General features: G+C 40.6%; 1 protein-coding gene across 18 annotated transcripts in view; it reads right to left on the bottom strand.

The window, feature by feature from the left end:
* Window positions 1-25,602, bottom strand: part of plekha5 (pleckstrin homology domain containing, family A member 5) — a 243,235-nt gene that overhangs the window by 18,455 nt on the left and 199,178 nt on the right. For 7 of the 18 annotated variants that reach the window (XM_078419947.1, XM_078419949.1, XM_078419950.1 and 4 more), the window contains 13 exons: window positions 22,305-22,449; window positions 21,149-21,202; window positions 19,828-19,908; window positions 16,348-16,413; window positions 13,305-13,385; window positions 13,061-13,210; window positions 12,627-12,728; window positions 12,201-12,315; window positions 9,181-9,227; window positions 8,443-8,631; window positions 6,635-6,755; window positions 5,203-5,327; window positions 4,143-4,367 (listed from right to left, as the gene is read on the bottom strand). In XM_078419947.1, the coding sequence (XP_078276073.1) occupies window positions 4,143-4,367; window positions 5,203-5,327; window positions 6,635-6,755; window positions 8,443-8,631; window positions 9,181-9,227; window positions 12,201-12,315; window positions 12,627-12,728; window positions 13,061-13,210; window positions 13,305-13,385; window positions 16,348-16,413; window positions 19,828-19,908; window positions 21,149-21,202; window positions 22,305-22,449 (1,501 nt within the window). Of the gene's footprint in view, window positions 1-4,142; window positions 4,368-5,202; window positions 5,328-6,634; window positions 6,756-8,442; window positions 8,632-9,180; window positions 9,228-12,200; window positions 12,316-12,626; window positions 12,729-13,060; window positions 13,211-13,304; window positions 13,386-16,347; window positions 16,414-19,827; window positions 19,958-21,148; window positions 21,203-22,304; window positions 22,450-25,602 lie in introns of those variants that run through there. The other 11 variants (XM_078419948.1, XM_078419955.1, XM_078419954.1 and 8 more) reach the window with 11 other exon arrangements.

Below are 25,602 nucleotides of genomic sequence, written 5' to 3'. Positions count from 1 at the left end.
CTTACTGAAAGGCACCAAATTATTGAGTGTACTTTCCTACAGCAACCCTCCCCCCCCCTTCCCCCACAAGAGAGCTCCTTTCATTATTGCTTAATGAGTACAACTTTACATTTATTAGATGTGGTCGCTGGAGGGGACAGGATGTGTGGATTAAATGCAATTTTGACATTTCCACTTAATGGTCTTCTTTCCACTTCAGGCAGAATTAAATTATGGCCAATGTTAAAATGTATTGACATTTCTCAGTCAGGAAGCACATATTCCAGAAATAAAAGAAAGTAAAAGCATTCCAAGAAGATTTTTCTTTGGAGGGAATTCCACTTTTTAACGTTATTGGTTTTCAGCTCCTGATAGCTAAACAATGGTATTTTGTTAAAGATACTGCAAGGCAATTGAAGTATTGTATTCTTTCTATGAATTATGATCACCTTCGTTAACTGGCTGTATTGCACAGAAACAGCAGGAAACATCTGTGAATAATAGTTTCCTTATAGGGTGCTGAGTTGTTGAGTTAAGAACTTTATGTATATTTTTTAATCCAGCTCAAATTCCCAACAACTCATATTTACATGTGTTTAACAAAATAGGGAATCCCAAGGTACGACACAATGCTGGAGTAACTCAGCGGGTCAGGCAGCACAGCACTTTCTGCAGAAATCCCAAGGTGATTCACAGTAGAGTTAGCAGACATAATCTGGCATTGTGCCACACATGAAGCTCTTGAAGAAAGATGGACAGTGGAGGTGTTAAGGAGCAAGGACACATGGGCATGCAGAGAATGGAGGGATATGGATCACGTGCAGGCAGAGATTAGTTTAACCTGGCATCGTGTTTGGCACGGACTTTGTGGGTCGAAGGGCCTGTTGCTGTGCCGTCCTGTTCTATGTTCTAAGAAACCAGGAAAAATTGAGGTCGTTGTGGGGTGGGCAGAGGAAAGGAGGGTCAGAAGAGATAACGAGATAGGGAGGGGTAAGGCATGCAGAGATATGAAAACAAGGTTACGAAATTTTAGAACTGAATTAGTGCATAACAAGAAGTCGGCTGGCTTTGGGGGTGAAGGGTTCACAAGACTTGTCGGTATTTTGGAGTGGAAAGGTACCTCAATCTGTTCTATTCAATGCTGTAGCAGTTTGGTATTAAAACTGTTTAATGAATAAAGATTTTAACTAGGCCAGAAGCTAATGTTATAACAGGAAAAGGTGAATATCAACATAAGTCCATTTATTTTTTGTATGGTTTGAGCAGCACGTGAACTCCTGTGCACAGTTTTAATAGTGTTTCCTTCCAACTTTTGTTTGGCAAAACGATGTGGCTATTAATTATTTCAGCAACTAAGCACCAGCTGCAAAGGTTTAAATTATCAATTTGTAGCATGACAAATTTTTGCTGATGGGCAGTTTTCTAAAGGTTTTGTTTTGGGTCAGTTATTGAAAACCGCAGTCGCTAATCTTTATCTTGCTATGTAAAGCAATATAAAAATGTGAAGGTTAAGCAATTCTGTACTTTCTTTTCAAGCTTGCCTCTCAAGTGATCTCTTTCATGCTCAAAACTGCAAAGTATGAATGTGGTTTCTACTGAAAGGAGTCTGATTTTTGAACAGGGCGAGTCCCACATTCAACAGGCAATCTTTTCTAAAGAAAACATTAGAAATGACCCATTCTAGTTAAGGTCATTCAGACTCAATGGGAAATTTATAAGAGGCAACATGGATATGTAGAATTGTTTGTCAGTGTGCATAAATAGAGAATCCTGACCTTGCTTGAAGGAGTCTCATTAGCCATTTGGAAAGAAATATATAAATGAGAAATTCTTGTTTAAATACTGCAAGAGCAAAAGCAATCAAAATGTCCAAATCATTACAGTACATTATTTAGTTAGTGAACAATGCAGTCGTGCTAATCTTCAGACATCCAAAACCAATTTCAAATTACTGTAGAGTGACAAAACCAACGTTAACAAAGATTACTTCAATGTCTCAACATTCCGCAGTGATTTTTTTTCAGATAGTCGTGTAACTGAGCCAAACCAGAGTCGGCTGAATGCCTGGCTAACAAAGAAATCTATCACGACACTCGAGTCTCCCAAACAAAAATCAATACTAACAGAGGTTACACACGAGCAAAATGCTGCCAATTCTGGAAAGGTGAATTTATGCTTCAGGTTGGTGAACTTATATCAGAATTGGAAAAAGTTTGAAATAAAAACAGGTTACTTGCCTGAAATATTGGAGTATTGAAATATTGAAATATGTTGTATGCGATGGCCGATAGGGTGGAAGGTAAGGGCTAGGGGGACTCTGTCTCTGTTGCGACTAGGGTGAGGGAGAGCAAGGGCAGAGCTGCGGGGTACCGAGGAGACACGAGTGAGGACCTCATCTATGATGGGAGAGGGGAACCCCCGTTCCCTAAAGAATGAGGACATCTCGGATGTTCTACTATGGAGCATTTCATTTTGGGCGCAGATGTGGTGTAGACGGAGGAATTGGGAGTAGGGGATAGAGTCTTTGCAGGAAGCAGGGTGGGAAGAAGTGTAGGTGAGGTTGTCATGGGAGTCAGTGGGTTTGTAATAGATTGCAGTCAATAGTCTATTTCTTGTGATGGAGACTGTGAGATCAAGAAAGGGAAGGGAAGTGTCGGAGATGGTCCAAGTAAATTTGAGTGCAGGATGAAAATTGGTAGTGAAGTTGATGAAGTTCATGAGTTCTGCATGGGTGCTGGAGGTACAGTAGCACCGATGCAGCTATCAATGAAACGGAGATAGAGTTCGGGGATAGGGCCAGTGTATTATGCCTGGAACAGGGATTGTTCAACGTACCCTACAAAGAGGCAGGCATAGCTGGGGCCCATGCGGGTGCCCATACCTATGCCCTGGAGGAAGTGAGAGGAGTCAAAGGTGGTTGTTGAGGGTGAGGACCAGCTCCTCCAGGCGGAGTAGAGTTTTAGCAGCCGGAAATTGGATGGTTCTGCGGTTGAGGCAGAAACGGAGGGCTTTAAGGCCTTCCTGGTGGGGGAATGGGGGTGTAGAGTGACTGATCGTCCATAGTAAAGATGAGGGAGTGAGAGCTCGGAAAACGGAAGTCAATAAAGATATGAAGGGCACGTGAGGTATCTTGGACATAGGTCAGGAGAGATTGGACTAGGGGGGATAGGATGGAGTGGAAATCGTGGAACGTGGAAATCATTTCCGTGGGACAGGAGCAGGCAGAAACAATGGGTCTGCCAGGGTAGTTGTGTTTGTGGATTTTGGGGAGAAGGTAAAAACGGACTGAGCGGGGCTGGGACATGATAAGGTTGGAGGCTGTGGAAGGCAGACAGCCAGAAGTGATGAAATCAGCAATAGTGTTTGAGATTAAGGCCTGGTGCTCATCATGGTCCAAGGATAACTAGGAGGACATTTCTGAGAGTTGTCGCCTGGCCTGATCCCGGTAGCGGTCAGCGCGCCAGACTACTACGGCACCTCCCTTGTTGGCGGCTTTGATTATGTCAGGGTTTCTGCAGCGAGTGGAGGGCTCTACGTTCAGAGGGGGTGAGGTAGGTAAGGGGAGTGGAAAAGTTGATATCATGCCGGCAATTAGAAATAAAGAGGTCTAGAGAGGGTAGAAGGCAGTTCTGGGGAGTCCAAGAGGAGGGGGGCCGGTGGAGACAGGAGAAGGGGTCATCACTGGGTGGTGAGGACTCCTTCCCATAGAAAAAGGCACGGAGGCAGAGGCGACGGAAGAAAAGCATCTAACCTATCTACATCTCTTAATTTTATATACTTATATCAGGTCGCCCCTCAACTTCTGGCATTCTAGAAAAAACAATGCAAGTTTGTCTAACTTGTCCCTGTAGCTAACACCCACTAATCCAGACAGCATTCTGGTAAACCACCTCTGCACCCTCTTCAAAAAGCCTCGACATCCTATCTGTAATGGGTCAGCCACAACTGCACGCAATGCTCCAAATGTAGCTGAACCAAAGGCCTATCAAGCTGCATCAAGACTTGCTGGCTCTCATACTCAATGTTCTGATCTATGAAGGCGAGATCCTTGACCAATTATTTATTTCCTAAAAAAAACAACACACCAGTATATTTATTGCAGCCAGCTTCTCAGATTCCAACTATAATCTAATCACTCTCATAAATGCCGCTTTCACACTTACTGTAGGCTTGTCTACAGGATGAAGAGGCTTTGCCTGGCTGTTTTCTCTCGACAGATTCTTTGCTGGTGATTGATCTTGCAGAGGTATCAAACTCATTCCTTTCCTTTTATCTTTCAGGGTAGCCTGTTGATGGCGCTTTATCCTCTCCAGCTGCTCTTCCACACTCATCCTGGGCCGTGGACCCTCCGCCAGGAACAGCTGCTCAACCGCACTCCTGGGCCTTTCCTGCAGCAACACTCAGCAAGTTTAGCCATTCGTCATCAGCAAATACGCAGGAGTTGTTGAAACCATTTTAATACTCCCCACTTAAGGAAAATACTACTCCCATTGTGGGACCCAGGGGAGTGACCCAGGGTAATGGTGCTGCTGCCTCACAGGACTAGAGACCCGCATTCAAAACTGATCCCCTGGTGCTGTCTTTGTGGAGTTTGCATGTTCTCCTCTTGACCTTTGGGCACTCGCTCCCATTAACTCCCACATCGCAAAAGCATGCAGGTTAGTAGTCAATTGGTCACCGTAAATTGGCCCCAGTATGTTGGTGAGCGGTAGAATCTGGGAAGAATTAATGGGACGTGGGGAGTATTGGAAAACGGGTAGAACAATGGGACTGCTCTGTGAACTGGGAAGACTCCATGTGCGGAAGTGGCTTCTCTTTTCCACTTCTATGCTCCATTTCTACACCATTAGGAAATAAAGGAACATGGCATTAAACAAGCAGGGAAATAATTCAGAAGGGGAATTATAAATGCGTCATGATGGAAAGGCAAAGAGTTTGATTTTGAGAATAAATATCGGCAGAAGGAACCAGCGTAGGTGGTTTGTAGATTTGGATTCCTTTTTTATATTAATTCTGCTGCATGGAAATTTGGGAATTATGAATTCCCCAACAATTACAAGAGTCACATGTTCTCAACAGACTCAAGAGATTTTAAAATATAATGTTCACCGAAAGCACACCATATTCTATACAAAGAAAGCATGAAAAATTCCAGTTAAGCTGTTAAATGATAGCAATCTACACTTTGGTTTATACAGATTTTGCAGGGCACACCAAACGTACCACAGCAGATACAGCTCCATCTATCCTTTTATGTTTTCTCAATGTGACATACGATGCAATTGTGGAAGATTCAGGCATCGGAGACTTGCTTCTGGGTGGAACTATCCCAACTGGAAAAGCCAAGGCTGTAAATGTAGAGAAGTGTCATTAATTTAAAATGGTATTAACATGCAATAACCTGCACCAGTTCTAGGTTTATGTTCAGTTTTTAAGCTCTTGGCAACTATCAAAAATCAGCAAATTCAGCAATCGATTTAAAGTGAGGGGAATGTTTGAGGAGATTCATGAGGCATTTTTTTTTAAAGGGTGGTGGGTACCAAGAACGTGCTGCCAGGAGAGGTAGAAGTGGATACAATGGCAACATTTTAGAGATACCAGATCTCTTTGTCTGTTTGAACAGTCTGGGAAAAGAGGAGATATAGACAATGTGCAGGAAGATCGATTCAGTAGGGAGACACATTACTGGTATGGAGACACTGGGCTTCAGGACACTATGCTGAGGATCCTTGTGTTGAATTAGTATTGACTGTGGTTCTTGAAAACTAAAGTCAACAGATCTACACCCATCTAATCAACAGATCTACACCCATCTTTAGCTAACTGTTGGACGAAACCCGTGAAGGGTGATTATTAGATTGTTTTAAAAAAACATTCATTTTGAACAGTTTGGTTATTGACTAGTAAATCAACTGGAACATGAAATGAACAGTCTGAAGAAGGGTCGCGACCCGAAACGTTGTTTGCCTATTCCCTCCACAGATACTGGGCAAGATTTTTTTTACACAGAGGGTAGTGAGTGCCTGGAACACCCTGCTGGTGGTAGTGGTGGAGGCAGATATAATAGTGGTGTTTAAGCTGCCTTTAGATAGGCACAGTGGGGTTTAGGGTGGCACGGTGGCACAGCGGTAGAGTTGCTGCCTTACAGCGAATGCAGCACCGGAGACCTGGGTTCGATCCCGACTATGGGTGCTGTCTTTGCGGAGTTTATACGTTCCCCCCGTGACCTGCGTGGGTTTTCTCCGAGATCTTCGGTTTCCTCACACACTCCAAAGACGTACAGATTTGTCGGTTAATTGGCTTGGTAAATGTAAAAATTGTCCCTAGTGGGTATAGGATAGTGTGTTAATGTGCGGGGATCGTTGGTCGGCGCGGACCCGGTGGACCGAAAGGGCCTGTTTCCGCGCTGCATCTCTAAACATGGATATGCAAGGATTGGAGGGTTATGGATTAAGTGCAGGCAGGCAGAAGTTGGTCTTGGCATCATGTTTGGCACAGACATTGTGAGCCGAAGGGCCTATTGCTGTGTTGTACTGTTCTATGTAGATGCTGCCCGACCTGCTGAGTTCCTCCAGAAGTTGTTCTTTAACCGAAAAAAGTTTTGATGGAATCTGAAGACATGAATCTTAATCTGGAAATATTACGGTCTAACTACCTTTCGACATGATACTTTCTTTGTCGGTCATCACCTCCGACTTCTCATCCACGTTTGACTCATCAACTTCGGTGACAGTTGTCAGTTCGGGCTCACTCTTGTATTGTCGATAATCAGGATCCTACAAGCGGAAAATAATTCCTTTTCAACAAACAATCCTTCTTAAAAATGAGTTAAATCACAATCTGAAAGAATTATTTGAATAACAAGCAGCACATGAATTATAGCCCTCAAAACGAAATATAGAAAATTGCAGCATTTTGTTTGTATTGGTAACCAAACTTGAGACAAGAATCAAAAATTTAAGTAGCTTTGCAGAAATGCCAAAATATACAATTGCAAATCATCTGCACAAAAACAGAACTAACATTTCTCAAAAAAGCATTTTTTCAAACTGATGTAATCTATTTGTTAATTAACTTGGAGGACATGCTATTTATTATTCTAGTGTCAAGACCACTGCTAAATGTTTTGGTGCTTGTGCACAAAGCAAAAACATCTCATTTATTGTTTTTGTAATCTGAAGGAACAATCCAACACAACAAAGAGTCATGTTAATAATCAAAACATTCAAAAGCTAGTTGGTTCCGAGCATGCACTCCCAATGTACATCTATTTTACTGTCAATATAAATTAGTTTTACTTTTGTTCAGGCACAGGAATAACATTCAACCGAAAGTCCCTGGGGTCAAGTTTTCTACTGACTTTCAGAAACAGCAAAGCCTTGAGTTGAATGGACTATTAAAGCAGGTAGACATGAAAAAAATGAAGGGTATTTGATCTGAAATGTTAACACGGTTTCACTTTCCATAGATGCTGTCTGACCTGCAGAGGGTTTCCAGTGTTTAGTGGGGGGGGGGGGGTCAGGCTCTTCCTACTGAGGTCTACACAGTATTTTACATATTAATGAGCAGCACATTGACCTTCAGTTATTTTTAGATGTTGCTTAGAATTGCCAATACCATGGAACATTACTGAGCTTGAGTTGTATGCACCTAATCAAGCATCTGCATAATTTATTTGTCATTGAAACCAAACTGATATGGAGTTTAATTTAACAATATATTCCAGAGATATTCTAAGTCTACGAAAGAACACAAACTGCTGGAGTAACTCAGCGAGTTAGGCAACATCTCTGGAGGGCATGGATAGGTGCCATTTTGTGTCCTGACCTGAATCGTCACCTATTCATGCTCTCCAAAGATTTTGTATGACCCCCTGAGTTACTCAAGCACCTTGTGTTCTGTGCAAAATTCCCACATCTGCAGTTCTCTGTGACTAAGTCCAAGATAGTTTCACATTGTCAACTATAACATGTCAACAGCCATTATACACAAGCGGTTGGTTGGTGGATTTCACTTCAAAAGTAACATTAAAGTCAAATTTGATAAATGAACCGTCTTGCTGAAAAGCAACTGAATAGTTAGAAAGGCTTCAATGTGCCTGTTTGTAACTGTAGCATAAAAACAAACAGATATCTTGTCAAATGTTGGTAAGGCAATTTGAGGCAACTTCCAAGGAATGCCCAAAATATCTCTAATCTAAAAATATTACTCAGTTACACACATATAATTTTATATTAGGATTGTTATTGATAGTTTACATATGATGCAATTATGCAAAACAGCTCATTCACATCAAAATCATCGATACAATACAACAAAAAAAACATCAATGGTAGAAGCATGAGTAAGCCACCAAAAAAAAAAGGAAGCAAAATAATTCTATGGCAAAAACAAAAGAGGACGGAAATGTGGATGGAGCAGGTTTAAAACGCAAACTGTGGCAGCCATCAGTCAGCCACTTACTGAATCTGCTCCTTTCCGTGAATCTTCCAGTTCAGAGTGGATCTTCGTTTTGTCTAGTTGATGCACCAGGTTTCTGGTAGAATAAGGGCAAATAATTCTCTCACTGGGAAGAGGAGGAATTGAGGGACCCTTCTCTGTCAAGTCATATAACTGGGGGAGAGGAGGACGAGAAGGGGCCGTTTCGTCTTCCTGAGGAGTGTAAGATGGCCACCACATAATAAATGTACAGCACAGTCTGAGATATGCCAGATGTTGCTTACTTTATGAATGTAAATTAACTCATGATCATGTTCCGTATATAAAGATACATGAAAGCAAATACTATACTTCAGTCTACTGCTTAATTCAAAGTCAACTAATCTAAATACAATCCAATTATCATTGCTCTTTTTGACACTTGTGTTGTTGTTAAACTGGCTAATTTAAATTATTTAATGATTCCATTTATCTGTACAAAATTACTTTGGATAATCGGAAATGAGGTGCCAAGATGGATCTGAGGAATGATCATATCTCCCGTTTAATTTTTTCCAGTTTCAAAACATGCCAGTGAAAAGTAAATGCTTTGTCAATAAAGTAACTACCAACTTAATATAGAACATTTAACTTCAAACAATGAGATTTATTAATGTGAGACTATGAACTTGTATTCTCCTCCCAATCATTTTCAAATCTTAATCTAAATTTTTTTTCCCATACTAACAGGTCACACATTAGTGATGTGAAATGGCTCCTTACCTCCTGTCTGTACCTTAAGGTGGAAGCAGGTCCAGATTGTGACATAGCTTTGAACAGATATAAAAACACAAATTAGATTACTCATGTCAAGAGCAATATCAAACTTGTTTTTAAAAAAGTTGCCCTTGGCAAATCTTTTTGGGTTTGGATTCCGTGGGACACACTGCTATTCCAGGAAACATTGTCATCGAGAGGATGTTTGAGTGTATGCATGCAAAGACTACTTCATCCGCTACATACTGGGAAATAAATAATAAACATTGCTTTCTGTGCATTGTAAAAATAAGACGGAACGCACGGAAAATGGTTAAGCTGGAAGAAAAATGACCAGAGAAAAATTCACAGAAGCTTAATGTTTTGAAAACTCTAAAACTAGACCCTTAAACAACACTGATTAAATCCATCTGAAAGATTTCTTTGTCAAGGGTTTGAAGGGTTAACATCCCCAGTCACAATAATATGTGAGGCAAGCCTGGCCATGATCCTGCATGTTCTCATCTAACATCATATTGATCACTATCAAGTTATTAATTCCCTGAAGGGAACTGTGCTTCAAATACAAGATCCTTTAAATGCCCATTAAACATATGACCGAGGAAAGTCAGGACTCCAGTTAAAAATATATTACATTCCAAAAGGAAAATCTACTCAACATTAATGTGGAAAAGTTGATTTGTGTATTCCTGCCAATAGTACAGATGCTACAGATATTAATTCTGCTTCAAGTAAGCCACAATAACTTGAGGATGAAAATGGACATAGATGCCCCATATTTAGATATATAGCAGGGACCAGGGGCATCTGTGGGGAGACTTTTTCCTGCTTGAGGAGTATTGTTTCAAGTGAAAGTCAACAGGACCATGCCCATACACTCGCATTAACTGCTGGACTGCTCCATCACACCAGCATACTGCTATTTCAACTAAAACCTTTCAGACCATAAGACATAGAGGCAGAATTATGCCATTCAGCCCATCGTCTACTCCAACATTTGATCATAGCTGAACTATTTTTCCCTTTCAACTCCATTCTCCTGCCTTCTTCCATTAACCTCTGACACTCTTACTATTCAAGAACCTGTCAATCTCCGCTTTAAAAATACCCAATGACAGCTGTCTGTGGCAATGAATTTCACAGATTCACCACCTACTGGCAAAATAAATTCCTCCTCATCTCCATTCTAAAGGCATGTCCTTTTGTTCTGAAGCTGCGCCCTCTGGTTCTGGACTCTTCCATTAATGGAAGTCCTTTCCACATCCACTCCATCCAGCAGGCAAGATGGAACACACTGCAGGAGGCCAGTACTTCCTGATGGAACATTGATGGGCCATGTGGCCCAAACAATCCATTAGAGTTTCTCACACGTTTACCAAGAGAGTGGGTTATAACGTAGCCTTTCCATCTCATGGCATAATTGACGTGAACAGCATTAACGTATTGAGAAATTGATTGATTTAAAGATGGAAACAGGCCCTTCGGCCCACCGTATCCATGCCAACCATTGATCACCCGTTCACACTAGTTCTATGTTATCCCAATTTATCATCCACTCATTACACACTAGAGGCCAATTAACTAACAACCCCTCGTGCCTTTGGGATGTTATGCAAGTACAGGGGAGAAGGAAATAGAAGGATACATTAATTAGGTAAGGGAAAGCAAGGCAGGCTTGTGTATTAAACATCAAGGGCACTTATCTATTGACTTATTTTATTAAATCATCAAACAGGTTTTTGCAATATTTTGCAACCCTACATTTTTGTTTTAAATTTAATGCTGGACATCATTTTCTAAGAGTATTTGCTACCTCTCAAAAAAGCAAATGTATACCTATATGCATCTTGTCCAAATCTATGGCATCATGAGAACAGTAATTATAATATCCAAAGGGGAAATAAATGATTTCAGTTCACTAATTTTAAAATTAAATTATGCCAGTTCAGACTTCTTAATTCAGAAAAAAAATGCTGAAAGCTATTCCCAGAGATAACACATAATGTATTTGATATACTGAGTTTAAGGACTCTGAAAGTGATCAATAAAACTATGCTAGACAAACAATGCTGGAATAACTCAGTGGGACAGGCAGTGTGGAAGAGATTAATTTAGAGAGAAATTAATGGAAATTGAAAAGCGGAGACTTTGCAGATTTGCTTCGAGATTTTATTGCATGATATCATGGAGAGATGGCGGCAGTAAACTGCCCACTAGTTCTCTGACTTCACAGCAGAATAAGCTGACAGTTATACTGTGCAGAAAACAACTTTTGTTTTTAGTTAGATACTACTCTACGAAAATATTCTATCAACTACACGGGTACCAATTATTTCATTAGTCATAACATACTTTTCGCTTATGTTAATCTTATTCAACAACAGATGGTTAATACAAATCAAACACAATACAAGGGCATCTTGACATTATTCTATCTCACCTTTTAGGCGGCCCGCGCCACCATCTCCTCTCCGTGCCAATTATAAGCCCCCCATTTACAGTAACATTTCTATGCCACTAGTGGTAGGGGGCGCGGGTGGTCTACTGTAACTTCTCACAGAAGGGAAAACAAGCTTCGTTATCTCCTCAACTATTTCATGTTTACATTTACCATCCACTCTTCAACACATTCCCAGAGAAGAGGTAATACATCTAATCTTACTTTGCCGGTTCCCACGAACCTCTTCAGCACCTGGTCAACGAGAGATGCCAATTGTCACATCCAAGCACCCTTTCGTTACCTTGTTCAAGTCCAATCAAAATTAAGGAAGAATATTCATTTTTTCTTTCACAGGCAGCATCTCTGGAGAGAAAGAATGGGTGATGTTTCGGGTCGAGACCCTTCTTCAGACCCGAAACGTCACCCATTCCTTCTCTCCAGAGATGCTGCCTGTCCCGCTGAGTTACTCCAGCATCTGCAGTTCCTCCTACACAATAAAACCATGCTGGCCACTTCTGCAAACTACAATAGATACTATTCTACATTGTGAATTGCTGTATAAATAGATTTGGTTCACTTCTCTTACAAATGTTTCCAGCGGTACTTCTTTGCTGTTTGTTCTTGTTGAGTCCCTCCATGACATCCTCGATTCTCCAGAGCTCCTTCTGGATCTGAGAACGCTGGTAGCTGGTGATGTTGAACTTGTGGGAGATAGAAAAGTTCATCTGAGTACAAGTATGGTGCTTGTTGACCCTTTTTTGGAATGCATTATATTCAAGGACAATCCAACAATTTTTTCGAAAGTCTGACAAATGCTTTAAAAATGTTGGCTTGTACACCAATAATATGGTACATGAAATGTGCTTGTCAGAAAATGCACAAGATGCAAGGAAATAAAACATGTAATGTGCCTTTCAATTTTGGTGCATGGGATATATGTTGGCTAGAGAAAGGTTATTCTGTTAAGCACAAAAATGACCAGACACCAAGTTCAATCGATCAATGTGAATACCTGAACTCCTTCACATCTGTCCAGTTGCTCATGTAGGTGATTTCTTGCAAGAGTTACATCGTATTCTAACTTGTCATATTCTCTCCACATTTTTTCGATTTCCTAAATCACAAAATATATAGCTCGATAAAGAAGATTTTTCTTTTAATCTAAAAAAGAGAAACTCTGCAAATAAACTGTAATTTCTGCACTAGAAAATTCTCAGTACACTGCAGGGAGTGGGTTTAGTTAGTTCCTGCACAGAGTGGATTTAGTGCCTGCACCTAGGGTTGCCATACACACCAGCCACCAGGTGGGGTGCCTGAGCTGACTGTTCGCAGTTCTCCTGCCCCTTCGCTCCACACCCTGCTTCCTTCGGGAAAACCCATCACACAAACAGGACCTCCCTTCGGACCAGAACCACGGCAATTATGAGTAACACTGTTACAACTTACTGCACTGGCTCTCGATACCTCCCGACAAGTGCTAAGCAATCCATTTTGTAAGACTTCTCTCTGTAAGGCCACACTTTGCACCACATTAGGATTATCTGCGTTCATTTCGATCTCTTGACTTGCTGCTAGCAATGCTTGTTCCAGTGTATGCTACGTGGGGCAAAAAGCACACTTAGTGTAGACTGACAGTAATACATTAAGGGGTTTGTATAATTTCTGTCGGAATTTAATCTCAATGGTTTACCTTTTCCTTATGCAGCTGTTGCAATTTCTCCTCCTGCTCATGAACAACCTTGTCCTGCTCACACAGCTGGCTCAGTTGTGCCTGAAAAGGAAATCACAAAGATGTAAAATGGGAAGGGTTAACACACAAAGCACCATTATAACTTCAAAATGAAAAATCAAAAACTTGATGCCAGGAATCTGAAATAAAACCAGAAGATATTCTAAACACCCAGCAGGTCAGGCAGCAACTGTGGCGAGAGAGAAAACAGCGTTGACATATCAGGTCGAAGATCTTCCATTCTGAAAAAGGTTCTTTGATCTGAAACATTAGCTCTGTCTCTCCTTCTGCAATTTGGTGTTTCAAGCATTTACTGATGACAACTTTGTGTAAGTGGTCAGGATAGGAAGGTGCAGATCCCCCTAGGTTATGCAGGGTTTCCTTCCCAAGGAACCTTCGTAAGCTACACAGTTCAAAAGTCGTCTATGTAGCTGCCAACTGAGGCCCTGCATGGTATAAGATGCCTGTAGACGGGGGATTGTCCCATTGGAATAGACAGTGGGGCGGAGGCGCAACTATAGAGTTGCTGCCCTACAGCATCGGAGACCTGGGTTTGATCCTGACTGCGGGTGCTGTCTGTACAGAGTTTGTACATTCTCCCTGTGACCCGCTTGGGTTTTCTCCAGGATCTCCAGTTTCCTCCCACACTCCAGAAGTACAGGTTTATTGGCTTGGTGTATGTCGGATAATGTTAGTGTACGGGGATCGCTTGTCCAGGCGGACACAATGGGCCGAAGATTTTGCCCACAATGGGCACAATAGTTTATCTTTAAACTAAACTAAAGTGCTTCTTATAGACATACAGGTGCTGGTATGCATGTCATTTAAAAATTCCGATACATACATCAATAATTTTTCCCATTCAAAAACACACACAAAATGCTGGAGTATTTTGTGGGCCAGGAAGCATTTGTGGAGAACATATAGAGGTGACGTTTTGGCTCAGGACCTTGTTCACACAATGTAACCCCCCTTTTGTTTTGAGTTTGTGACCAATCAACTAATTTAATAAACTATAACCAAAAAGTCTAAAATCAACTTTTTAGTTAAGTGAAAAGTGAAGATCAAGAAAATCTAGTTTCAAACTTTTGAGAGGTGTCGGTATGCATGTACAGTTACAAAAAAAATGCACTGGGAATAGGTAATCCGGGGAATCATTTTAAATTGCATTTTGATATTCTTAATAATAAACCTGATATTAATGTTTAGCCTGACCCTATCTCTGGTGAATAATGATACTTATTTCAAAGATTTTATTATATGCAGCTTTAAATGTTGTTGATTTTAAAAAGGACACCTGGCGAGTCTCCAAACATGATTTGTCAGATGGACATCAATATGTTAACTAGAATGTATTCTTCTTGTGTTCAATGTGGCAAAATTCTAGCAAAAGTCAAAAACAGTCCCACAGCAACCAGAAAATCCATCCCAAACACGCATCCTTATGTAGGGACTGTACACAAATCCGGCATTTGCAAACTGGGATGATCTGGCCTGAAGATAGTCTGAAGAAAATCTCGACCCGAAACGTCACCCATTCCTTCTCTCTAGAGATGCTGCCTGACCTGCTGAGTTACTCCAGCATTTTGTGATGTCCTGAAGATATGTCACCTAAAGTTTTACTTTGCTTAACTAGTGGGAATGCAAATTAACGGGAAAATGAAGGAGTGGAATATTTTAGTTTGGAGATACAGCGCGGAAACAGGCCCTTCGGCACACCGGGTCCACGCCGACCAGCGATCCCCGCAAGTTAACACTATCCTACACACACTAGGGACAATTTTTACAACTTATCAAGCCAATTAACCTACATACCTGTACGTCTTTGGAGAGATGACAACTTGAATTTACATAGAAGACACTTTATCATACCAAAACATCCCAAAGCATTTTGCAAGAATGTTATCAAACAAAGCTCTGCAGTGTTCCTGATGTTAATACTGTAACTTGATCAAATTTAAAATTAAAGGTGCATCTTGGAAAGGGAAATAAAGAAAGGAAGAGTAGTGTGATTTTAGGAGGGAATTACACATGACCTTGGCTGTTGAAGCATGTGGTGGATCAAATGTGTCTGAGAGGCCAGACTTGGAGAAACACGATATCTCTGCAAGTTGCATGAGTGGAGCATTTGATGTATCAAAAAGATGTATCTGACAGAAGTGATTTAGGAAATCAGTGGATGTGGTGAACCTGGACGTTCAGAAAGCCTTTGATCAAGCCGCATATAAACAGTCAGTGTGTAACACTGATGTGTTTGAGATGGATGTGTAAGTGATGTATTGACATGGATTGAAAGAGTAGACAAAGTGGAAACAGAGACAAAAATATTTCTTTGGTGGCAGGCAACTCATTTTATAACGGAGACACGAGGATGCTGGAATCTTAAACATAACATAAAATGCAGGAGGAACTCAGTGGGTCAGGCAGCATGTCTGGCCTTTGTTCAACCATCTGCCTATTGAAAACCTCCCTTGCCTGTGTTCACCTATTACCTGCCACATTTTGCCTGCCTCTCCTCTCTCCTAACTTTCTTTCTCCCTCACTATAATCGGTCTGAAGAAAGGGTTCCAACCTAAAACATCGCCGATCCTTGTTCTGCAGGGATGCTGCCTGATCCGCTGAGTTACTCCAGCAATTTTGTGTCTTTTATCTGTGGAGGGAATGGACAGGTGACGTTTCAGGTTGGGATCCATCTACAGATGAATGAAGGGTCCAGACACGTTGCCTATCCATTCATTCCACAAATGCTACCGGACCCGCTGAGTTACCCCAGCACGTCGTGTTTAATTATTTTTATAATATTTAATGTGGAACAAATTTTAGATATTCATTGAGAGGATAGACAGCAAATCAAACAAAAGTTGCAGAGGTGAAAGAATCCAAATTATGTCCGTAAAATGTGCACAAACTTGCTACATTATCACCAACCATACACAGAATCAATGCAGAATGTATAATAAACAAATGAGATAACATGGAAAGGAGGTCAAATATTTTTACATACATCTATGTCTGGTTCTTCGCTTCTGTGGCTGTAGACAGTTTCTCGGTATTCATCGTGCTGAGCCAGCTACAGGGAAACGATTCAGAAAAAGTGACAAGTGTTACAATTTTAACAGATTACCCGGAGAAAGCAGGTTCAGTGGTGTGACGCTCCCAGCAGGAAGCCTAGTTTGAATCAATTGTGAGCTAAAGATAGGGCAAAAATACTGCGGTCGGTACCGACACTTCAATCGGCACTCTGTTCATGCAAGGTCCCCACTGAGAATCTGGGGCAGGCAAATTTAGCCTGAGGAATGCGATAATTTATTTTCCCTTGAAGTATGACGACACAAGTTTCCTTTGATAAGAAAGACGAACAGGTAATTTATTCCCTGGGAAAGAGGTTCCTTTTTCACAGATAATCTCAGCAATGGGCTAAAAAATGTGTCGCACCTCTACAATTGTAATATTTCAACACAACAAAAGACAGTCGGAAAAGCATGTTGAAATTAAGCTGCTGAAAAACATTGTCCCAATACAGATCACAATGGCACTAGATTCTTCAGTCTACCATCTGAATTCCTAACCTGTAAGGAATTGTCAGGCAATATTCAAAAGTTAAATTACAGTAACCCATTTTTAGAAACATAATTTATGATGTATTCCTAATTTATCAATTAAGCAATAAATATTCTACATTTTATCATTAGGTTCCAAGTAAGGAAGTTAAACCATAAGTTTGTTCAAACCATAAAGAGAGAACAAATTGTTAATCAGATACAATCCTTGACGATTCTTGTTTGGGGACTGTAATACCGTCTGTGCACTGAGGTTCCAGTCCCATAATGAAATAGGAACAATCCTACATAATTGCCGATACAAGAAACTGTCGATGCCGGTTTACAAAAAAAGAGACAAAGTGCTGGAGTAACTCAGCGGGTCAGACAGCATTTCCGGAGAACATGGGTGGGTGATGACCCTTGGGTCGGGACCCTCTTCAGCCTGAAGGGTCCCGACCCAAAAGGTCACCCGTCGATGATCTCCAGAGATGCTGTATGACCCACTGAGTTATTCCACTTTGTGTCCTAACTAATTGCCAACCATATTGTACAAAAAAGTGAAATTTTACTTTCATCAGTTCCAGAGCAATGACTTACTAGCAATACTACATTCATTCTTTTTTTTTTTGCACTAGTATTGTGGTTATTAATTTATAGAATTTTTGCTTATTATATGTTATGTGTGTATTGTAATTACAGACCAGTTATGCTGCTGCAAGTAAGAATCTCATTGTTACACAGTCAGTACATATGGCAATTAAACACCCTTGACTTGATTTGAAAATTAAATATTATATATTTTGTCTGGGTTAAGTGATCTTAAAAAAGTTAAAGATCTTCTCATCAGCGTTATAATACCAATATTATTAGATGTATTTTTCACCAGGCAGCAGCATTGGAGAATCAGTGGTGTGTTAAAGTATCGTCGCTGCTATTTAGGGCAGGTCATTAAAACAGACTGCAGAAACTGGGATAAAATTGACTGGGGCGACAGCACAAATCGCCTGCAGCTATTCTAACATTGTCCCACTTTCCTTTCTATTATTGAAAATGGAAAATAAAGTTGGGTGGTGATGAAGGGGGTGTGGATCTTATTAAATGGTTGGGCCAGCTCTTTATGAATGTGTTTAGTGCTGCTGGTATGACAAATTTTATAGCAAGAGTAAAGAACGATCAAAGTAAGGCAAAATAGTTGCATAAATAACGTGACCAGTTTGTTTCAACATCGCATTAAATCACTACATATGAATATACTTATCATGTTTATTGACTGTAGCTATTTTAAAAGATAAAATTAAGGATAATATAGAATACATTACTTGAGCTGCTTTTCATTCATTTTGCTGCATTAACAATGTTTCAAGGATGGTTAAATTACAAGAGTAACTCGTGTAAAGTGCGAGTTGCCGGCCAAACTCTCAAACCTTTACTTCAAAGCTGAAAAACTAATTTCACCATACTGCTTTACACCATTGAAGACCATTTCGGCCCATCAATTCTACGCCACCTTACAGAGGAATCCTATTCCTCACTAATCTCACCTGACACCTGTTTTTTCCACTGTTCCACCCATATACTATCGTTCATCAACACCAGGGAAAATTTATCTTGTCCCATTAACCTGCTGATACAAATGTCTTTGGGGAAAGCACAAAGCGCTTGAATAACTCAGCGGGTCAGGCAACATCTCTGGAGGGAACGTTTCAGGTCTCTGGTATGCAGAAGGGAACGGGAGCAGCTGAAGGGATCTCCATGGTCAAGTGGAAAATGTGCAAACTCTGCATAGACAGCATCAGGAATCGGGATTGAAGCAGGTCTGCTGGACTGTGAGGCAGCAGCTCTACCAACTGTATCACTCTGCCAACCTGAGCCAGTTGGGCCATTTGAGACCAGCACAAATGGTCCCTAAAGTTGAGGCCACCCATTTTTCAAAGTAATGTAAGTTTTCAGAATGTTATATACGTGGGGTTATAAATCTCCAAAACCAACAAAAAATACTGCAAACCTCAATTCACATTGGAAAGGCATGAAATATATAACAGTTGTAGAATTGTTTATGTCATAATCATTTTAAATCTCTAGCTGTTAGTGCACAGAATGGCGACTCTGCATAATAAGTGTCCATAGCATCGTTAAACATACCTTAGATCTGATCTTAAAGCCTTGGGAGTTGAAGAAAGTATTGGTGCAGATTGCAAACACATTTCTCCATCTTTTCTTATCATGGACTGTATACATTTAAGCATGCAGGCACAACCACCATGCAGAAACAATGAGCCATGTTTAAGGAAAAGTACAGTAGGAAAGCACGACGCTTGCGATCAACTTTTTGGGTACATGTTTCGGGAATAGGAGTGCGGGTCAGTGTATGAATAAGCAACAACGGTTTATTTATAATTGAGTAAGACGTAACAAAATCATTATGCTTCCGGTTTTGAAAAATGAATTTGTTTTTTAAATTCATGACAAATGGAATTAGAGTCCTTTGGCAACAATATACCAGCCAAACTTCAACAACCTCAGGGTTGAAAACAGACCTACATTTCCTCATGATACAAACCCATTTCACCAATTTGTTTTCGTTTGACTTGTTACCATTAACAAGTCAATGGGATTCTCTTTGGCACAGTTTATTTCACACAATGTTCTAAGTGAGATTAGATTCAGTCAGGAGCTTGTCAGATTTGAGCTTTCTGTACAATTACAAAACCAGATTGCAAAATTTATCTGAGCATCTACATTAGAGATTGAAGTCAAGCATAACGTATCTTGCAGATGGTAAAACAAGCCATGCTAACACTATCGCTGCATGGTTCAAAGCATGGATGAATGTCACTGGAGTAAAATAAAAACTCGAGGGTATGATTCAAGTGTAATAAACTGAAAGCTGCCATACACAGGTCTTTGTGTTTAAGCAAAGCAACCAACATCCAAGACCTTACTTGCTTGTATACTTGTGGCCTTGGTGCTGAGTTCTCAATCATAGTGTGAATCGTAGCGATTAAGGGCTCATTTTCTTTCATCTATTTCAAATCAGGAGGAGCATACAGTAAACATCAGTTTACAGCATGGCTGGATTTAAAAGATGAAACAGTGATTATAGCTCCTGCTTTTTTAAGAATCGATATCAAAGTGTCTTGTAAGCATTGTACACCGAACCGAAAAAGATCACAGTAGGGGGAAGCAGATAAAAAAAAATTGGAAATCAATTTACAGGTCTGATCATGAAATTGTGCGAAAAGTGGACCAGGAAGAATTAGTCAACCATGTTTTGTTTTTAGCAAATTTGTAATAATGCAAAAGTTTTGCATTTTATTCAAAAAAATAATTTGGGATTGGCACCGAGATGAAATGCTTGAAACTTGGACAGAATACTTTTTCCCGCAGAAAGAGGTAAAAATGTGGAGATTTCTTTGTTTCTCAGCACTTCGAGGTTTTTTTTTAATGGAGCTATAACTGGTTCAAAAATATCATCTCTTACCTCCCACAACAGCCAGAATTTTATCAGTAAAAGATAGTTTCTCACAAAAACCGAATGATGACACAAAGAGGCACATGTATATATAGTGTGCCTCAGTTCCCTGTTTTGAGGGAGATTTTAAGATGGTACAGAATACAACACATTGCATTTTTACAATTAGACAAAACCTTCCGTGTATAGTAACTACTCACAAGCAGCCAAAGTGTAAATTACAGGAAAATTAAAAGATTGTAACACTGACATGTATTTTTCACAAATCTTAATAACATAATGTTTTAAATCAACTATAAGTTATATTTTACACTTAAAGATTAACTTCAAAATTTGTTTTCAATACTTTGCACATAATTACATTATATTTGACATTTAATAACGAGGCACTATCATTTTGCTAATAAATGCATGAAGGAAATTGGTGGGAAGACATTTTATTTAAAAAGATCAAAAATGACAAATGAACTAATTCAAGATATTAGCTTGTTACTTATTATCAATTAACTTAGCAACCTCTCAAAATCTAATTTCCAGCCTAATTAAAAAAGAAAATTACATTAAACTCAACCAAGCTTTAAAAAATCATAGGAATTTCTTGAGTATTTTCTTTTACAAGGACTGAGTTGTGAAATGCACCGACCAATGTCAGAGACCTGGACTGGAATCAGTGGGAGATTAAATGGTTGCAAGATTAGCAAGGGACATTAGCTACCCGATTGGTTATGGTATTTGTGGTAGCATGCACTGGGAACAAAAGATGATGAAAAAATCATTTCTAGTGCTCCCACCTGATAGTCCAAATACACGAGATTTCTCTGAAGGTGATGAATGAGGATATCATTCTAAGAGGCAGCAATAAATAAGAACAAAGAATGTGAAATTAGAAAGAAGAGGAACAGCAGCAGACTATAATTAATTCAAAAAGAAATAACAGGAATTTAAGAACACTAATTGATTGTCATTACAGAATTGCACCTGCACAACTCAGTTTGAAAAACCACAATTCATTTATTCATGACAAGGCAAAGCCAGGTTGAACAAGTTGTTGAGAAGTGTATCAATTAGCCCTGAATCAGAGAAAGACAAAACAGAAAAGAAAATCCAGTGGTGAAGAATAAGCAAGAAATGGGACGAATTTGGTAGCTCTATTAAGAAGTCAATCCACGCGCCATGGGCCAAAAGACTTCACTGCCAGTTGAATTATTTTGGCCAGTTTTAAAAGTCAATGACAAACCTGTACAATCTTAAAATTGTAAGCTCTTAGACAAAATGTACATGTGCACCACTGTACCTTAAAACTTTAGGAATACGATACAAAATTAAGGATTTCTCTGATGCCATTCAGAACAAACGATGTTGGCGCGCGCACACGCGCACACACGCACACACACACACACACACACGCACACACACACACTAACTAAATAATTAATTTCAGCATTTTGATTACTACATCTTCTCAATAATTAATATGCATTTGTGGAAGTATCCAGATGTAATTTATCTACATGGAATATGGCTTATGGCACATCATACTGATGAAATCAATATGGGGTAGACAGTTTGCAGTCACATTGAACTGCAGATGCTGGTTTACAAAAAAGACACAAAGTGTTGGAGTAAATTAGAGAGTCAGGCAGCATCTTTGGATGACTTTTCGGGTCAGGACTCTTCTTCAGGCTGATGAATCCGTACAATTTAAAAATAGTACGTAACCTCTTGGATGAAATGCACATTTGCACTACTGGGCTTTAATACTTATATTGGGGTAGACAGTTTAGCATTCTACAAAATAAGACATGGAATACAGTTTAACGAAGCAGATGCAAAGAAAATAAAACCACCAGAGCACAATAAGTCAATACCAATGCCACAGATCAGTAATGGATGACCAGATTATGAAACAGTGGTAATGGAGGATGAGAGATGGTGTTTGCAGCTGACCTTTGGGTTTGCATCACTGAGATTCAGTTGCATAAGCTGCGATGCTGTGTGCTCCCGGATGCTGGTGAGTTCCGCTTGCTGCCGCCTCAGTTTGATTAGCAGTAACGTCAGCTCCTCTGGCTGCAAGAATGCAGTTTTGGGAGCCAAGGGGGAAAGAGACATTAATTTATCACTCACGCACCTGGATTATCCAAAACTACTGCATGAGCTCAGCATTAACCCCAGGCATCGCAGATGGAATGCAAAAGGTTAAAAAGACTGATCAGTCAGGGATAACAGCTCTTCACTTTCAGCAGATAGTTTGCACGAGGAGAGGGGGATCTTGCAATAATTCACGACAAAATGTTTTCCATTTTATCATGTGCAGGTACAAACAACAAAAAATCAGATACAATCAATAGTATGTACAAAACGCATGGAGATCTCTAACTGCTCTCAACATATGTAACAACACGTTGCACACAGTCCATCATAAACAGTTTGGGCATTATTGCTCTGCGGAATTCTGTCGAGATTCAACTGCAATAGGTCCAGTTACATTTTTACTGAAATGCAGAGTTATAGTCATAGTAATTTAAAACATTACTTAAAGCTGCAAAATCTAACTTGCCCAACTCCTGCCCGTTTTCCAGGTTACTAACCCCTTCCAAGGGATCACTTGAAGGAGGTCAAAGGCACAATTACTTTGGCACATCCAACTGTTTATGGTATTCTTAGATACCGATTATCCTAATAATAAAAAAATGTTCTTTTTCATCGTTTATCGTTCTCCCGCCAATGCCTACGAAAAAGAGACCAGTGTACCAACAACTGTAAATGTGGATATTTTCTCCATGAACTGGAAATCAAGATACAGGATTCTCGCTTAAGGCAATGAGCAAATACTGATCGATAGGCAGCAAGGTGATCAAGGTTAAGAACAAAGTGCAAGGTACACGTGATGATAATATACCGATACCACCTCATCAATAGACAACATCACAGGTTTCCACAATATTACGTTTTCTGCCAGGTCTGAGGAAGGAGGGTTTGGATCTTTTCCCATCTCCTTCCTGGTATCCGGTGAAAACAGAGGAATTGCCTCAGCAGCTCTGGCCACACTCACTTTAGACAATAGACAATAGACAATAGACAATAGGTGCAGGAGTAGGCCATTCAGCCCTTCGAGCCAGCACCGCCATTCAATGCGATCATGGCTGATCACTCTCAATCAGTACCCCGTTCCTGCCTTCTCCCCATACCCCCTCACTCCGCTATCCTTAAGAGCTCTATCCAGCTCTCTCTTGAAAGCATCCAACGAACTGGCCTCCACTGCCTTCTGAGGCAGAGAATTCCACACCTTCACCACTCTCTGACTGAAAAAGTTCTTCTTCATCTCCGTTCTAAATGGCCTACCCCCTATTCTTAAACTGTGGCCCCTTGTTCTGGACTCCCCCAACATTGGGAACATGTTTCCTGCCTCTAATGTGTCCAATCCCCTAATTATCTTATACGTTTCAATAAGATCCCCCCTCATCCTTCTAAATTCCAGTGTATACAAGCCTAATTGCTCCAGCCTTTCAACATACGACAGTCCCGCCATTCTGGGAATCAACCTAGTGAACCTACGCTGCACGCCCTCAATAGCAAGAATATCCTTCCTCAAATTTGGAGACCAAAACTGCACACAGTACTCCAGGTACATTAACTCTTTCTCTTTCCACAGATGTTGCTCAACCTGCTAAGGGTTCCCAGCATGTTTTTAAAAAAATCCTCCACACTCTTTCTAACGGCTTTTAGCTGACTCTAATAATCTCTGGCTTTTAGCAATTGTTCAGGTTTCCAAGGGCGAAGCTCAGATACAGGATCCCTATATTTTGAAGGGATTATCCCTGCTCATGGACAGTGAAAGATGACAGCAAATCAGATGGGTGTCTAACTCTCTCTTCACCAAGCATTGGATCTCTCAAAGAGTGTAGAAAACTACATTTCTGGTCAATTTCTGGGTCTGAAAGATCTCAGAATCTCTTCTGATCCCCTCAAGTTATGATCCATGGAGTCAGAGTCACACAACTCACTGTGACCATACCACCTACTGTACCTAACTACACAAGTTCCATTCATTTGCATTTGGTCCCTGGCTTCAGGCTGCCGAGTTCAGATTCCAACCACTCTGTCTGCTAATTACTCCCTCAGATCCCCTCTAAATCTCATTCCTTCAGACTTTAAAGTTAAGCGCGGAAGGCCCCACACCCCACTGAGTCTGTGCCGACCACCGATTACATCAGCACTATCTGACATACTAAGGATAATTTACAATTTACAGAAGCCAATTAACCTGCAAACCTGTACATCTTTGGAGTGTGAGAGGAAACCAGACCCCTGGAGAAAATCACCACGGTCACAGAGGGAACATAGAAACCCTGTACAGACAGCACCCGTATTCAGGATCGAACTCGGGTCTTCGGTGCTGTGAGGCAGCAATTCCACTGCTGATCCACTGTGTCCCTCGCCTTATACCCATGTCCTTTAGTTTTAGGGAACATTATTCTTTCTATCTGCCCTATCTATTCAACTCATAATTTTGTATGCCTCAATCAGGTCACCACATCTCAATGGTTCCATTCAACGGGAAAACAAACCCAGTCAATCCAATCCCTATTTGTGAAATGCTCCAATCTCAATGACATCCTGGTGAACCTCCTCTGACCTATCTCTAACAGAATCACATCCTTCCTCTAGAGTTGCTACAAGATCGACAGACAAACGGAATGGCGGGACTGTTGTATGTTGAAAGACTGGAGCGACTAGGCTTGTATACAATGGAATTTAGAAGGATGAGAGGGGATCTTATTGAAATATATAAGATTATTAAGGGATTGGACACGTTGGAGGCAGGAACCATGTTCCCAATGTTGGGGGAGTCCAGAACCAGGGGCCACAGTTTAAGAATAAGGGGTAGGCCATTTAGAACGGAGATGAGGAAAAACTTTTTCAGTCAGAGAGTTGTAAATCTGTGGAATTCTCTGCCTCAGAAGGCAGTGGAGGCCAATTCTGTGGATGCTTTCAAGAGAGAGCTAGATAGAGCCCTTAAAGATAGCGGAGTCAGGGGGTATGGGGAGAAGGCAGGAACGGGGTACTGATTGAGAATGATCAGCCATGATCATCACATTGAATGGTGGTGCTGGCTTGAAGGGCCGAACGGCCTACTCCTGCACCTATTGTCTATTGTCGATAATGCTCCAAGTGAGCTCCAAGTAATGCCAGGATGGAATACACATTAGGTACAGGACTGACAGCAGGCTGTTCAACCTTAGGC

The sequence above is a fragment of the Rhinoraja longicauda genome, chromosome 23 (genome assembly GCF_053455715.1).
Source record: "Rhinoraja longicauda isolate Sanriku21f chromosome 23, sRhiLon1.1, whole genome shotgun sequence".
Lineage (NCBI taxonomy): Eukaryota > Metazoa > Chordata > Chondrichthyes > Rajiformes > Arhynchobatidae > Rhinoraja > Rhinoraja longicauda.
The sequence above is the reverse complement of the archived record's forward strand: the minus strand, read 5'-3'. Positions and strand labels throughout refer to the sequence as shown.